Here is a 16,171-nt window from a genome sequence, read left to right on the forward strand (position 1 = left end):
TGGGGAAATACTTAATAGTGAAGTCTGTTGCTAATTGATTTGATACCCACAGGTTGAACATTGCCGGCTGAGTATCTGGAGCTTTTACAGCTTAGAAAAGGAGTTGGAATTTGATTGATGTTTGTAATGAAGAAATGTATTTCTCACCTCCCAAGAGCACACTGCTGTCTGGTCAATCTGGTGCAGATGAACGCTGCTTGGGAGGAGCTCATGGGTGGATGGAAAGGGACGGAGAGGCACAATCCATTAGGGCAGAGAAATCCCTTAAGATAAAGAGGGTCTATATCTATGCATAACCCAGGGAAGTGCACAATGGCCATCAATGTTTTCACTACTTGTGAGATTTTTTTTGGCCTAAGGACAATGTTTATAGGTATACTTTCCCCCCATGTATTTGGAAAGGGAGTTGGGAGCCCTGAAAGTCACATAGTTTTGGACCACATCTTCCTATGAGCATCAAAATGTGAAATAACCTTTAATCCACATCAGTGGAAGCATGTGGGTTTCCTCTTGAAGTCTGGTTGGGAGTTGACACTCATAAATGTGTGAAGTGTTCTCTCCTATTATTGATCAACAGGAAGTTTATTTCAGCGTAGAGTCAGAGTGAAAACTGACAGAGAAAAGTAAAAGCCCATTTCTTAGCTAGGGTAACAAAATCTTTTAATGTTGAAAATGTAACTGTTGAAAAATGAGTTTGAAAGACAGCTTTATGCTCTGGCAGTACTAGTGGTCTTCTTAGTTAAGGTTTTGAAAAAAACTTTAATAACTCTTTTAAAACTGGGTTGTTGAATCTCTGACTTGTAAGTGGAATGTCATTTTAAATGATTGCCTTCATGAATGCAAACAAGCTTTCTGACAGTATATTTCAGGATACTAATAATGAAGACAGTTGCATAATGGGAGCCCTTTTCTGCAATTTGAAAATAATAGCAAACTTACTGTGTGAGATGAAAAAGAGGTATGCTTGTTTTACTGGCATATTGTGAATCTCTGTTTCTTTGATTACAGCTGTTATTGCTGGCGGAGTTATTGGTTTTCTTTTTGCAATCTTCCTTATCCTGCTGCTGGTGTATCGCATGAGAAAGAAGGATGAAGGCAGTTACGACCTTGGTGAACGTAAACCATCCTGTGCTGCTTATCAAAAGGCACCAACTAAGGAGTTTTATGCATAAAATTCCTATTTAGTGTCTCTATTTATGAGATCACTGAACTTTTTTAAATAAAGCTTTTGCATAGAATAATGAAGTTTTTTTTTCATTAAAGAGCCGTTATGGCACCTTTATGATAAAACCCCATTGTATTTAAAACTTTTCACATATTCGTTTAAAAATGTAAAATTAAACCTTAACATTTGCAGTGTTCTGTGAATAACAGTGGCAAAGCATTATTTTATAAAACCATTGATGTTCACTGAATGATTTTTAAAACTTTATGCATAAATATAAAATAATGAAAATTATTGTTTTATCCTATGGCTCAATGAAAGTTGTTTAATTTTGGTCAGCATGTCTCAGATTGATCTTACAAGTTAGTTTTTATTTCATTAATTTATCTGTTTCCAAAAAATGCCTTTTTGTAGTTGTCATGGTGCAATTTGTCTTCAGATAATTCAGATAACAGTAACTTTTAGTGTAAATGTAATTTTTCAGCTATGTAAACTTCAACCTCCGCTTCGTATAAATTTAAGTGTCAGAATATCAATTTTACACTTTCCATTGTTTCTCAGCATACCTGTAGCTTCCGTGAGATTTGTAACAGCAAATTAATGTGTAAAATTGGATTATTACTACAAACTGTATAGTCGTATTCTTACTAAACAAATCTCCTGTAAGGAAGATTTGTAGTAAGCTACTGACAAACCTAAGCAAACCCAAAGACTCTTAACAGTATTTTGAGAAGTTGCTGCAGATTTCTATGGCCACTGTATTTGTTAATTATTTGCAATATGAAGGTACAAGTAGAGGTTTAAATTTTTGTTCTTTAAAAATGCATTTAAGTTGTAAACGTCTTTAAAGCCTTTGAAGTGCCTATGATTACACGTGACTCGTTGCAGACTGGTGTTAATGAGTATATAACAGTAAAAGAAAATGTTGGTATTTTATAAGCACAGACAATTCTAATGGTAACTTTTGTAGTCTTACATGGATAGACATAATTGTAATTTGGGAACATAAACACTACTGAATAAATCATGTGGCCTAATACTGAGAATTCTATTGTGATATACTTTTGTATGTTTTTTCATTTTATGTCTGTTTGCTTATGTTTTAATGTCACAGAGTACATCTAGTAGATCTTAAAAATCCAGACCAAAAAAGAAAGGCTGTTGATCAGGGTGATCCTCACACCAGATTTATTGCTAAGGTGGCAGAGAGAAGTGGGAATGTTTTAAGTCTTGCATCTGGTGTATTAGCTGTGAGACATTCGACTTTTGCATTATGCTTAATGGCAGTGTTGACACAGGCCTGTTCTTCCTGCAAATGTTGTTTTCCCTACTGTAACATTCAAAGGAGTTCCCCAGTTCATTTACTGTGTGTATTTGTTTTTGATTTGTTGCTCGTGTTTGTTTTTTCCCTGTCCTTTTGAAGAATTTTGGTTTATTCTGCTCAGACTCCAGCAGAAGAGTTGAGACAAGTGGAATATCTTCATAAGAGAAGAAAGATACCTCTTCGAGGTAGAAGAGAGAAGTGTCTGTTGCTTAGTCCTTAGGTGCTGGATAGAGGGACACAGGGAGAAGGCGACAGTCTGCCTCCTTATATTATGCTTTGTAACAGACAAATGGCTTCGTCTTCTGCTCTGTTGACCTCCTCGTTTTTTATTTTTGAGATTCCCAAAATACAGGCATTCAGGATGTCAAGCGGAAGTGCTCTTTAGAAATGGCAATGTATTGTAAATAAGATCTGGTAGCTCTTCAGATAAGAGTTGTGCAACTTGTACTTGTTGCTGTCCCAAGTTCAGTGGTCATTTAGGAACCAACAAATGCTATCCTGTGCTAAAATATTTAATATATTGCTTTTTACTTATACTTAACTGGCAAGTTTTTCAAAGCCATACAAGTTCAGCAAGTAAAAACAGGGTAAGAATTTAACAGGTATATCTTGTGCAATATTTAGTGAACTTCAATTAGTAAAATAACTGCTTGAAATAACTGTGCCAAGAAAAGAAAATTTCTGGCAAATGCTGTGCCACTGCTGTAAAATAAAGCATTTGTTAAAGTGCCAAAATAAAGTCTACTATGCCTAAACTAATACTTTATTTGTATAGTCTGACATCTAGTTTTTTGAAGCCCATTTTGCTTAAGGTAGTAGATCTGAATTTCTTTCAAGGGTGCAATGAATATTGCTGTAAGTAGAGCTATAAATATGAAACACCAGATAAACTGTCTTCTCCTTCTTCATAAGCAAATTGATAATAAGTAGCTGTTTTGATTTTATTTATGGATGTTAGACTGCCTCTGTATCTGCTGTACAGGCCACTTTATCCAACATAGACATCTGTTGTAATTATGCAGACTACCAAATACTATGCTTGTCTGGTTCCTCCTGCATCTGTTTACAAACAGAAGCAAAGGTAAATTTTCAGCTTTATTTCACCATTCGCCTTTTTTTTTTTCCTGCATATTCATTATCTATCTACTCTGTTATATGCAGAAGAGGTTTAATGCTTCAGCTGTGTATGTAGACCTGAAATGTTGCAGTCTTCCCACCTTCCCTAACAAAAACCTGAAACCTGAAACTTTTGAACATGCAGTAGGCGTGTTAATAGGATTTATCATCTCATGATCTCTTTGCCTTTCTGTTTTCAGTGCCAAACCTTATTATTAGGGAAAAATTCTAACAGAGCTATCATCTTGGTTATAAACATAAGTTCAGTTTTCATCAGTCTGAAATCCAGTCTGATGCAGACACTTGACTCCCAGCAATGCTGTTCAGAAGAAATTGGCAGCCCAACGTGTGTCTCTTATGCTGAGGCTTCCTAGCACGAGTTGGTCTTCAGTTTCCTTTCCCTTTTGTTCTCTGCTTCCTGGATGTGTTTCTAGCAATACTCTGGCTACTCGTGGATGTTGCTGGGCAGCAGGCGCTCTCGGTGCCAGGCTGTGGTGCTGCGCCACCTGCCCTCAGCTAGCCATGGCTTTTCCTAGAGACCCTTGGCTCTGCTCTGCCAGAACCACTCTAGCATCTCTGGAATTCCTCAGCAATCTGATACAGTGTCTCCTTGTGATTGATAAGCTCTAGTGTTTAGCAAAATGTCATTTTGCTTTGATTTACCCTGGGTTATAAATTGTTAATTCCTCTTAGATTCTTAGTAAAAGAAGCCAAATACAACTAGCGTAAAGCTTATGTGAAAGAAGGCTCTTGCCTCTGCTTTATTCATGGCAAAATAACTTCAGAAGCTGAGTACATGGCTCCTCTGCTTGCCAGCTTTATGAGTGAATTGTAGCTCATGTTTACAAGCTGCATAGTTAGTTTTTTCTTCACTTTGAGCATCGCACTTCACTGAAATAGGATAAATTAAAATAAATTTTTTTCTCTTGCGTCTCCTAACAAGACACTAGCATATTTGTAACTTTGACTAGTTGTTCCTTTTTTTTACTTAAAGCTATGTATGGAAATGATGGTGAAGTGCAGTCTTAAATGACAGATACTATTCTTCAGCAACATATGGAATACAGGAAACTTTTGTAAGGAAACAAGTATCCAGATAAACATTAAATAAAAACTATTGGAGTGAGGCAGATGATGGTATTATGCTGAGTATTCATCTATTTTGTTTAAGTAAGCAAGTGAGAAGGGAGGAGGAATCCAAGGAGGAAAGCTCTCTGTGGAAACTATTATTCTTATAGAGGGAAATAATATAGCAAATTTTTTTTAGACTTGCAATCAGTTATATTTGTTGATTAGCACTTGCTTTATCAGACTGGCATAATTTCCATTAAGGAAATATTTGTTGTCCACATTTAATGAGCATTAATATTAATTTTGTTACACATAAGCTCTTGGCTGTGTATACCAGAGCTCTGAACTTTGGTGTGAAAACTCCGTGCTGGGAACCTTTAGAGTATTGCCTTTCCAAAACTTTCATCAGGCTGAGCGAACACAGCTTTGCTGTACAGTTCACCTGAGAAAAGACACAGCTGGTACACCATTTCCTGGCATGTCTTCTGGTTCTGGGATGGTTCGTGGCTGGAGCAGGAGAGGGGATGCTGACATGTGCATATGGTTTCCTCACAGCTTTCAGGCTGACCAGGCACTGGGTTCAGCTGCGTGGGTGGGAGTGGAGGAGCTGTAACCCAACCCTGCCAGGGGAAGAAAGATGTTTTGCTGAGGTTTCTTCCTCTGTGAAGTTAAGTAAGTTGTGTATTTTTTGCTTTGAAATCAAATAAATGATAAAATTGAAGCTCAGTAGAGCTAGAAATGGAGATGTGGGTGCCTGCCCAGGCCCCTGTGAACTAATTTCACATGTGCATCAGATGTGCCAAGTAGCTGCTTATGTGGGTGGAAATCTGAAAATCCCTCTGTGTACCTGCAGTATCTTGAGTTTTAGTTTATAGTGGGAATGAGGGGGAGGGGACAGGGCTCCTTTAGAACTGCAGACATTAATTGGGGGTGAGTGGAAAGAAGGCAGGAAGAGAAACTGTCCTGACAGCTCCTGTTTTCCACTGAAAGTTACAAGGCATTATGTTTTCTTGAGTTGTTACCATTGCACTGAAATTGTCCTTCACAAAGAGAATCTATAGGCAGGAGAGCGAGCAGGTGCTGGTGTAATACCCTGAGAGACGCTCCTGGATGCACACAGCTTCCCAGCACATCAGGGATGTTCCCAATCACAGCTTCTGCTGGTGGCTCTACCCTGGAATTCTGGCTACAGCAAAGCAGGTGAAGGACCTGCAGGTTTGACCCTGTGCAACCACGAGGTGCTGGGAGGCTGACAGGAGCCAGAGGCTGGGGTGCTGCGCTGCACATGGAAGGCTCTGGGTTGTGTCCGTGGGAGGTGGGAAGAAAAGGATGAGATGTGCAACAGGGGCGTTGCAGTTGAGACATGCTGTTGCCTATTGAAGCAACTTTCCATTTCTTTCCCATGCTTGGAAGACGTCATGCTTTCACTACATTGGACTCTTTTGATACATCTTTTGGTGGCATAGTTTGCACAACTCTTTAGTTTTTTAACTCACATTGCAGCTTTAAATCTGCAGATTTAATAGATCTGTAAAATGCTGTAGTTTTACTGGGCCTAAGCGCCTCTGTGTCTCATGACTAAAGGTCAGGTCCAAAGAATTTCTCCATCCTGGCAGTTCAGCCCTGGCCTGGAATGAGAGGAAGTAGGAATGTTTGTGAAAAACTTTCAGAAAAATGTTGCAAAACCTGTAATAGTTTGTTGAAAATAAATAGAGCCCATGTTCTCTGTAGGGGGTAACTTTAATTAATTTAGATTTCTTCTGGGGCATTATACAGGTTTTTTTTTCCCATGGATTTTTATTTGATGAATGGAGAGGAAGCTTCTGATATTTTTCTATGTTTAATCCAAGCGCTGACGTATAAGGAACAATAATTTCACCAGGCAACCTACTTGAAGTTTATCTAGTGGTGGGAAACTAAGCTCAGTGGAGGAAAAAGCTCTGTGTCCTAGTTACCCACCCACCTTGTATGGCCATATGTAGTACTAGAGTGTAAACAAAGTTTGGTACCCATTTTCCTACGTTCCTGTGGTGGAATAGGAGCTTTTTCTAAACACTGCAGGTCCCCAAAGGATACCAAAGAGAAATGAGAACAGACTTTCTTTTTGATGTTTTTGTGTCATAACCCATAATACTAACACTCATCTCCTTCCTAGTCCCCTTTCTAAGTATAGCAGCAGGGAGAAGTCAACAACCATCACACTAAATGGTACTGAAAGAATGTAAAACAGCCCAAAGTGCAGTTTTCATCATTCATCCCTATAATTTTCAATACCACAGAGCTAACACAAGAGTCTCTTATGAAAGGAATAGAAGCAGAGCATGTGCTTTCTTCTGGACCAGCCCACAGTGCCAGATGAGTTAATGCTGACTTGGGAAAACTCTCAGATGGCAGAGGGAATGGCTCACTCCTGCTCAGACCAAAAAGCCTGAATGAAGGACCCTGCTTTGCTGCATTGCCTCACTGCCAGGCTAGCGAGCCGAGACTTCAGGAGCAGTTCTAGTGAATCTTCATGATCTGAGCTCCATTCCACAGGAAAACCTTCCCTGAGAATCACTGTAAGCTTAAATTATTGACTACAATCAAACCAGCAGCTAGAAACTTGTCTTTAAATCATCAGCTTTCACCCTGTTTTGCATTTGCTCAGATATTTTCCTAAAGAAAATGAATTTTTATTGGCTGGTAAACAAGATGGCTTGTTAATACACAATTTATTTAATCTTTACACTAAATTTTACTCTGCAGTAGTACAGACTATTTTCATACTTACACCATTACAAGGCTTAACGTCCATTTTTTTATATTTTAGTGTTTCCATTATGTTAAAATTGTAAATATTTATTTAATAGCTAATTCAGTCTATAGCTTTTATTTGTTTCAACTTGCTTTTCAATGTAAATTGAGAATTCATTATGAATGCATGAAATTAGCATTTCTTATAAAATAAAATACATTAGGTCTATCAGAACAAAGATAAGCAAAACTTTTTACTATAAAGCAAATTGTGCAATTATTGTAACTTATTTATTACACAGAAGCATTTCTGCTAGTTACTGAATTGAGTAATTCCAATCACAATATCTGTTAATACTTTAGAACCAGCAACTCTCAGTCTTGTCTTCTTTTTTTACCAGAAGTAGAAGAAGTACAAGCTTTCCTCTTTCTCAGCTTCTAAGTGGTTTTATAAAAAAAAACAAAAAACAAACAAACAAAAAAAAACCCTGAAAATAAATTATACCCACAGAAGAGCTGTCAAAGTGTCTAAAGTTAAGTTTTCTTTTATCATCTCAAAAATCGGTTACAGGTGCCCAGCCATGTGACTTCTCCCAGTTCATGGTTTGATTTTTGTAACAGCTCTAGCAATAGAAATCAAATTTTTCCCATCCAGTCTGTGCTTTTTATCACACACTTTCAGCCACTAAAAGCCAAGTGGAATTTTACTTCAGCCTTTCCTAATAGGACTTTTAATGTAGATTCTGAAATTCCATAGACTTGTTCACTTCTGGCTCTTCTAAGAAATGCTGTACCTGTTCTTAAAGAAGCAATATGTTCTTTTAGACAATCTGTCAGTTTATAAACTTTGCACTTTTCAGTATATTTATCAAAACTTTCAAACCATGGTCAGACAGACTGCAAATCTGAATAGGAATCACACCACCTTCTAAATATATACCGTAGGGGATCAGGACTCCAAAATTTTAGTTAGTTTTGGAAGTAACACATTAACTCTCTTGCAGACTCACATTTTTTTTTAAGTTTAAATGATTAATGTGTGACTTGAATAGCCTGTTCAGAGTCTTGTAGTTAAACCTAGAACGAGATATTGGTGAAGGTAGGTCTCAAGGCATGAATCCGCACATTGAGTTGTGTCCGTGCTCAAAACCTGTCACAAAATAAAGTACCCTCACTTTTGGGCCTGTTCAGATGATAACAAGCTATTTTAGCACTGAGTTTCTGTCCATCTGTCTAGTATGTGCCACTCAAGAACATTTCCCTTCCCAGTAAAATGGCTGGCTGAAGCTTACTGAGAGAAGTCGCACTTCTGCTCAGCCTCCCATCTGCCTGTTAGATGTTTATGTTCACATCCTGTATGAACACTATGTGTTCATAGAATCATGGGATGGTTTGGGTTAGAAGGGACCTTAAAGATTATCTGTTCCAACCCCCCTGCCCTAGGTAGGGACCTCTTCCACTAGACCAGGTTCTCAGAGCCCCATCCTGGCCTTAAACACCTCCAGTGATGGGCATAGGGGTCTGTTCAATAAAGTACAATTCAGGCCAAGTCCAGAAATAAAGCATGTATTTTATCTGCATTTTTAAAACTATCCATGGATTTAAACTTGTCTGGGACAAATATGGATGGAATAAGTCAAATTTGGATTTTGAGAAATTTGAACCTGAGTTTTATCCCCACTAAAATACTGAGAAGAATGAAGGTACCTAGCTCTAGGGAAGAGAGTTCTTGAGAGAAACTGTAATTTAATTGCTGCATTGTAAGGAAAGCTCTTTAGTGCAGTATTAATGTATTTTTAATGCAAGTATGGGATAATTGATGTCAGACATTAAAATACCTTTGTATATTGCTGGACCAATTGCTACCTGAAAACTGAAAATCTGCAGGAATGAACAGGGCTCCTTGTACGTCTGGTTTTATATCAGGTGCCCACGCTCTATTTTCCTTCCATGGCAGCACAAGTCACACACTTTATAAGGAGATTCAAGTGGGAACATGTTCCACCAATTTTTACCAAAATCCTGTCTGTGGAATGGCAAACCCATTGCCTCGGTAAGAAAACATGTAGTAGTCTGCAGGAGAAATCACCCTGCCAGACTGTGTCTTTAGTAGCAAGTTTTGCTGCCAGAACTTTTGTGGGGTCATGAGTTGCAGACATTTTTATGTTCACCACGGCTTTTTGGAAATGCTGTGTGTCTCGCTGCAAGAGGCTGTAACAGCAGAAGGGCTTGCAGTTGCCAGGAGCAGTGGCATACAGTGGCATTTTGTTGCTGGCTATTTTGGCTGGTGTTATTCAGAGAGGAGGCTTCACTTTGGCAGGAGAAGGCTCATTTTGTTGGCTTGTATCAACTTTTGTTGGCTTATATCAGCAATGCAGAGAAACTTGAGGCAACTAAGGCTGACTTCTGACTGTGAACCTGCATTGTACTGGCCAGGCTGCAGCTACAATGCATCCCAAGCAAGGACTCCCTACCAAACCACTGTTGGCAGATGTTCTCACCTGATGCTATGATCTTGATACCTGAAATAAGCAAGTCTCTGACACAGCAGCAGAAAAGCGAACAGACCTGTGTAGAAAAATACATGTATTGAGGTGCTCGCTGTTTTTCTTTCAAAATGTCCCTGCTTTTTTACCCCGTTCTGTGCATTACTAGAATATATTTATTTGCTGCTAGGCTGCATAAATGGAGACATATAAGTCAGGATCAAGCTTAAATACTTCCTTCTACAAAGAACTGAAGAAAAATTATTCTTTGAAACTTATGAGTAATTATTTCCAGCTCCTTTAACTGAAGAAAAAAAAAAAAGAGGAAATAAAAGCTGAAGTTTGCATTAATTAGCAGTCCATTTTTACAGTGCAAAGCAACAGAGAAAAACTTTAAAGAAAACTTTAAAAGAAAACATCTTGTAGTGGTACTAAAATCCATTGTGGACCTAGAGGACACTTTTGGGAGACTGAGTCAAAAAAATAAAAAATGCTATACTAAAGAAAATAAATGTCATAAAATGAAAATTGAGAGCATAGCCCTAAACAAGTGTAACTGGTATATTGGTAATTCTTCAGTCTGGTACAGTGTGCTTCCACTTCAAACACCTTTTGTATTTGGTCCTGTGCTGGTAGCTTTTCAAAGGAATCTCATACTTTCTTCCCTCCCCCTCTCTACTTTGCATAATAATTAGTATGTGAATATGCTTGTGATTTCTTCTTATTATTTTAATATCGTCACATTTTAGAGACTTCAATAAAATTTGGAGGACAACCAAAGGAGTTCTTGCTCCAAAAGCCATGCAGTCTAAATGGAATGGAAAACCAAAGCACAGCAAAGAAGCATCATGCCACTTCCCCTTCTTTGCAGGGAGAAACCTCGTACCAAGCAATTTCCATCAGAGGATATTCAGGAGCTGCTCAGGCAGTGAGTGTTTTGTGCCTAACAGCACACTCCACCATTTACTTCATATGCTGTATAACAGGAGGTGAAAAAATCCAACAGTAAGTAGTGTCATATGTCCTCATTTTAGGTTGAATTCCCCTTTCCAGGAGCTGGGTACCAGCTTATTCCTTGAAACACCAAGTTACAATCAGATAATTCTGATTATTATTGACATTCATATATATCCAATCCCTTTCTTTACTAATAATTTCTTGACTCTGACACTGTTTCTAGCAGTATAAACACAGCAGTCTTGTAAAGATGCATCCATACAGAGACCTTCGAGCACCTGATAGTCTTTATGAGTTCAAGAGTATGCAAGGTGGATAACAAAGATGATTTCTGGATGGTGGGGCTGGGATTTTGTCCAGCATAGTAGCCTATAAAGTTGGGAAACTGATCACAAGACTCCTCAGCTCCAGACTCTCCCAGATTTACAATTACAGTCCTGAGCAGGAAAACCAAGCAATCTGAAAGTCCTGAGGTTGTAAACAAATATATGTATTTAGTGAATAAAGCAAAATAGAGAAAATCATGTAAGAGGTGGGTATAAGGGAAATACCTTTCCCGAGGCTAAATGGGTATTGATGTGTCTGAAACCTGTAAACAGATTTGTGCATGTTGCTGGCTGAAGAGGGGTGGAGCTCTAGGTTTTGCTGTTATGCCTCTTAACTTGCTTTTGTCACTCCTCTGGCAAGGACAGCAGAAGACTAAAGCAGTGAGTTCTCTACCTTCTGACCTGGGATTAATGACAGCTACACCAAGTACCTCCATCCTTCTGACTATTTGATGAAGGAGATAAAAAAGATGGCCTGACTCTCAACTTCTTGGTATAGAAGGATTAACAAAGGAAGCTAATTAAGGAAAAAATAATGGGAAACCAGTTGGGTGACGTGATTTAATTGTTAAGGGAGCAAATGAAAAGAAATCACTCTCATGATTCGAACAAAATCCTAAATTTATATACTGCAAGTACAGTCTTACACAAGCTTGTTCATGAAGACATGTCCTATGTTCTCTCTTGCTGAAAGTGAAAAGGAAGGCTGTACATTGGCAGTTCAAGGTGTTGTGGGTGTAACAGCCAAACTTTGAGGATAGAATATTTTCTTGCATGACTTTCAGTGATATATTTATCACATTAATCACTGTATAATCTCTTTGCAGAGGTACAGTACTAGATGGAAGCTTACGGCTTATAGGATACTATATGTAAAGAATATCCAGAATGTGCAGCAAAGAAGGAGCCAGACAGGAAGATATCTGACAGCCTTTTCCTTGTGTAACAGTTTTGTTGAAGCAGTTGTTTTGTTACCCTCAATGGAACAAAACTCTTAAGGACTGTGGCAGTTTACAACATATGTTGTTTCATCCCGCCAGAGCGGTCCCTGATCTGTATTGCAGAGGACAAAGTTCCAGCTGCAAAAACATACTGTTCAGATGCTGTACTGAAAAAATACAAGTGAAAAAATACAAATGAGTCACCTCAAATACAGAGGTGGAGGAGTCAGGTTGGCAGGAACAGCCATTATCTTATAATAATGTGTTTCAAACCCCTCCTCAAGGTACACACCCATGAAGCTCATTAGTGTAACAGTCATTTCACTGAGGCAGAAAGTTCATTAATACTGGAATACAGTGTTGAATATTAGAGGGAAATTCTTCAATGTCTTCCTGCTAGAGCAGTTTTTTGGAAATGCACCAAGGGCTTTGATCCTAAAACCCCTTACCTCTAAGCACCTGGGTAGTCCCATTGACTTAAACAGAATAAAAGGAGAGCTTTAATTCAAGTGTTTGCAGATTAAGACCCATGTTTGTATTTTAAGATCTTATCTACAGAAGAAATTGCACTCATTTACCTAAGTGTTTTATAAGCACACCTTTATTTAAATGAGTGCAATGTTACTTCTGCAGGCGGCCATCATCTGAGGAGCAGTGGCCCTGCCTCAGTTCCCCAGGAGTCTGAAGGCAGGAAAGGCTCTTAGACAGCTGGAAAACATCAATGAACTACATAAGCAAGAACGGCCATGTTCTAAAATACTGAGAAGGACGCTGCCACTGTGCAGCCAGGACGAAAGGCTCCTCCTGCTTCATCCATTTTCCATGTGCTCTTGCACCAGTATCACACATTCCCTATAAAGGCTCAATTATAGAATCATCACAGCATCATAAAATGGTTTGGGTTGGAAGAGGCCTTAAAAACTGTCTCGTTCCAATCTCCTGCCATGGGTAAGGACACCTTCCAGTGGATCACGTTGCCCATTGCCCCATCCCAGCTGGCGTTGAGTATTTCCAGGGACGGGGCATCCACAACTTCTTTGGGAGGCAGCTTCGTCCAACGCCTCACCACCCTCACGGCCCCTGGCACGGAAGGCCTCAGCTCCCTGGGAAGCCCGGTGGTGACGAATCATGTTTTCCAGGCTCCCGGGGCTGGGCGGCAGCAGCCGGGCCGGGCCCGCCTGGCCTCGGGACGGGCTACGAGGCGCGGGGTCCGGGGCTGCCGGCGGGTCCCGGGCAGCGGCCCGGCCCCTCCCACCCTGCGGCGGCTCCTCCTTGCCCGTCCGCGGCCGGTCGGGGGTCGGGGCTGTGCCGGCGCCGCCGCCCGATCTGCGCAGGGAAGGTGCGTGCTTGCTCTGCTCACCGCCTCATCCTCCTCCTTTTCCTCCCCCTCCTCCGCACAGGGCGTCCCCCCGGGCTGCCGGCGCTCCTCCGCCGGGCTGTAGCGCTTTTTCGGGAGGCTTCTGCTCCGGAGGAGGGCACTTCGCCGCCATTCCCGGCTCCCGGCTGGGCTCAGCCCCGGCTCCTTGTCTTGCGTTAGAGCCGTGCAGCGTGTGTGCTGCCTTTCCCCATCCCTCCCGCAATGGGGCCCGCTGGGCCGCAGCCCCGGTGCTGCCGGCCCTGGCCGGGTCGGTGGGCTGGAGCCCCCAGCCTGGCAGCGGGGGTCGGGACCGCCTCGCTGTATCTGCTGCTCGCCCTTTGCTGGAGGGGTGACTGACACCAGCACGGTCGTACTTCGGGAGCATGGAGGTTCCATCGCGTGACAACAGCGGAAAAGGATCTGGAGGTGCTTGTCTACCGCTGGCTGAACGTGAGCCAGCAGTGAGCCCAGGTGGCCAAGAAAGCCAATGGCATCCTGGCCTGTATCAGCAATAGTGTGGCCAGCAGGACCAGGGCAGTGGTTGTCCCCCTGGACTCGGCACTGATTAGGGTGCACATCAAGTACTGCATCCAGTTCTGGGCTCCTCAGTACAAGAAAGACATTGAGGGGCTGGAGTGTTTGTAGAGGAGGGCGGCGGAGCTGGGGAAGGGTCTGCAGCACAAGTCTTGTGAGGAGCGGCTGAGGGAGCTGGGGGTGTTTAGCCTGGAGAAAAGAAGGCTCATGGGGACCTTATCGTTTTCTACAACTGCCTGAAAGGAGATTGTAGCCACATGGGGGTCAGTCTTTTTTCACGTGTAATAAGTAACAGGACAAGTTAACATAGCCTAAACTGTGTCAAGGGTGTTTTAAGTTGGACATTTGGAGGAATGTCACAGAAAGAGTGATTAGACATTGGAATGGACTGCCCAGGAAGTGATGGAATTACCATCCCCAGAGGTGTTTAAGGAAAGACTGGACATGGCACTTTGTCTAGTTGATGTGGTGGTGTTTGGTCAGAGACTCAGAGATCTCAGAGGTCTTTTCCAGCCTAATTGATTTTGTGATTTTGTGAAACAAAATCCTTGCTCACCCACTTGTTCCTCTTAATTTAAAAACAAATATGGACTCAAAGTTGGCAGTCACACAGTGCTTGGGGGATGCACAGTCTGTGTTAGACAAAGCATGATGCTCTGCTGTGATCCTGAAGTGAGCAAAGCTGACAACAGTCACTGACTGAAAGCTAAAAAATATATAAGTATTGTGAAAATAATATATAAAAATATTTTAAAAAACATATAAATAAACACGAAAAACATACAAGTTCTGTAGGCTGAATCAGATTTGACTAAGGAAGCATTAGATGCAAAGAAACCTTTTGAATATAGTGGTTAAATCTGCCAAGTTGTACATGTGGTCAAAACTACAAAAGAACAAATTCAAGATACAAACACAAGAATTCAGTTTGTGTATTAATTACTTGTTTTTTTCCTTCAAACTGCAATATTTTGAGGACCTGACTTTCCTAAGTGCTGCATGAACACCGAAAGTGCATAGACAGTGCCATGCACAAAGGCACCTAAAATCCTAATGTCTTGTTAAATAAGCCTTAATTTTCAAAATTTTGCTCTGTTTTTGCTCTATTCAAAATTAGATTGGTTTTTACTAATTGTTTCTGGAGGTAGTTCTCTAGAACTGTTGTAGGAGTGTTGTAATCTATTGACTAAAGGGGAATGTGCGAGTGTTTCATCTTACAAAGCAATACTTGGGATGGCTGTAAGCAGATTCCTTGTGTGGAAATGGAATAACTGCTTGTATCTTCACCTATCTGTAATGTATCTCTCTATTTTAGCTTGTGAAAATTCATAACATTTAAGTTAGGGTGACAAAAGCTGGCCTTGATTTTGTTCTGGTTAATTTTTTTGCAGGGATGGAAGCTTTTATTAGAAATCTTTCTCATGTCAGCCTTATAATCACCTTCCACTCTTATCTGCTGCTCCTTCTGTTGGATTATTGTTTTTAATAAAATCTCAAACTCTTATTTCCTCAAAGAAACCCCGCAAAGCCTGCCATATGCATGCGAGGTCTTACATCCCTTGTTTCCTTGTAAATTTTGTCTATTTCCTTTAGACATATCCACCTTATCTTGAATAGCATCTATCTATTGTCCTTTGCAGTCAGTTTTACTTTTTTCAAACTTCTGTCTTTCAGATGAAGGCTGTGCAGATAAACTTGGATCAAAGCCACCACAGCTTCAGAGATTCATACAAAGCCTTTGTCTTACCTGATCTTGTTTCTTGGTGTTTAAAATACATATAATTCTTTTGAACAGCGAAACAATAAGATACTGAATCAGATAAGAGCAGATTGCAAATCTGGGCTGGGGAAGAACAACCTGTCATTGACCCCTGTTGGGAGACATCTGTTAGCAAAAGCTCATATAAATCTGTATTTGTTTTATGACGCAGTTTTGCAAATGCCTGTGTGTCTTTAATGCTGATTTGAGAAAGGAAGCAACTTAAAATATCTTGATATGATTGCAGAAACTCATAATGCACATGGGATTCTTTTATCTATTCTTGCTATATTGTATAAAACTTTCTTGTTTTAAGGTTGGAAACTTTGCCTTGTCATTTCTTCCTTTCTTCCCGATTGTGGGAGGATGAAGATGAAGGGTGGCAGTACATCTAAGAGGTAG

At 40.4% G+C, this 16,171-nt stretch overlaps 2 protein-coding genes across 2 annotated transcripts in view; both read left to right on the forward strand.

Annotated features, from left to right (window-relative positions):
• The window catches only part of SDC2 (syndecan 2), a 60,175-nt gene extending 56,920 nt beyond the window's left edge, over nt 1-3,255 (forward strand). Inside the window, exon 5 of the mRNA XM_053950792.1 lies at nt 1,009-3,255. Coding sequence (XP_053806767.1) covers nt 1,009-1,172 — 164 coding nt within the window. The 3' untranslated portion in view covers nt 1,173-3,255. The remainder of the gene's footprint in view (nt 1-1,008) is intronic.
• A 9,816-nt stretch (nt 3,256-13,071) lies between these two features.
• The window catches only part of CPQ (carboxypeptidase Q), a 145,505-nt gene continuing 142,405 nt past the window's right edge, over nt 13,072-16,171 (forward strand). The window contains exon 1 of the mRNA XM_053958067.1: nt 13,072-13,458. The gene's annotated coding sequence lies outside the window, so the exon portion shown is untranslated. The remainder of the gene's footprint in view (nt 13,459-16,171) is intronic.

Source organism: Vidua chalybeata, chromosome 1 (genome assembly GCF_026979565.1).
Source record: "Vidua chalybeata isolate OUT-0048 chromosome 1, bVidCha1 merged haplotype, whole genome shotgun sequence".
Classification (NCBI taxonomy): Eukaryota; Metazoa; Chordata; class Aves; order Passeriformes; family Viduidae; genus Vidua; species Vidua chalybeata.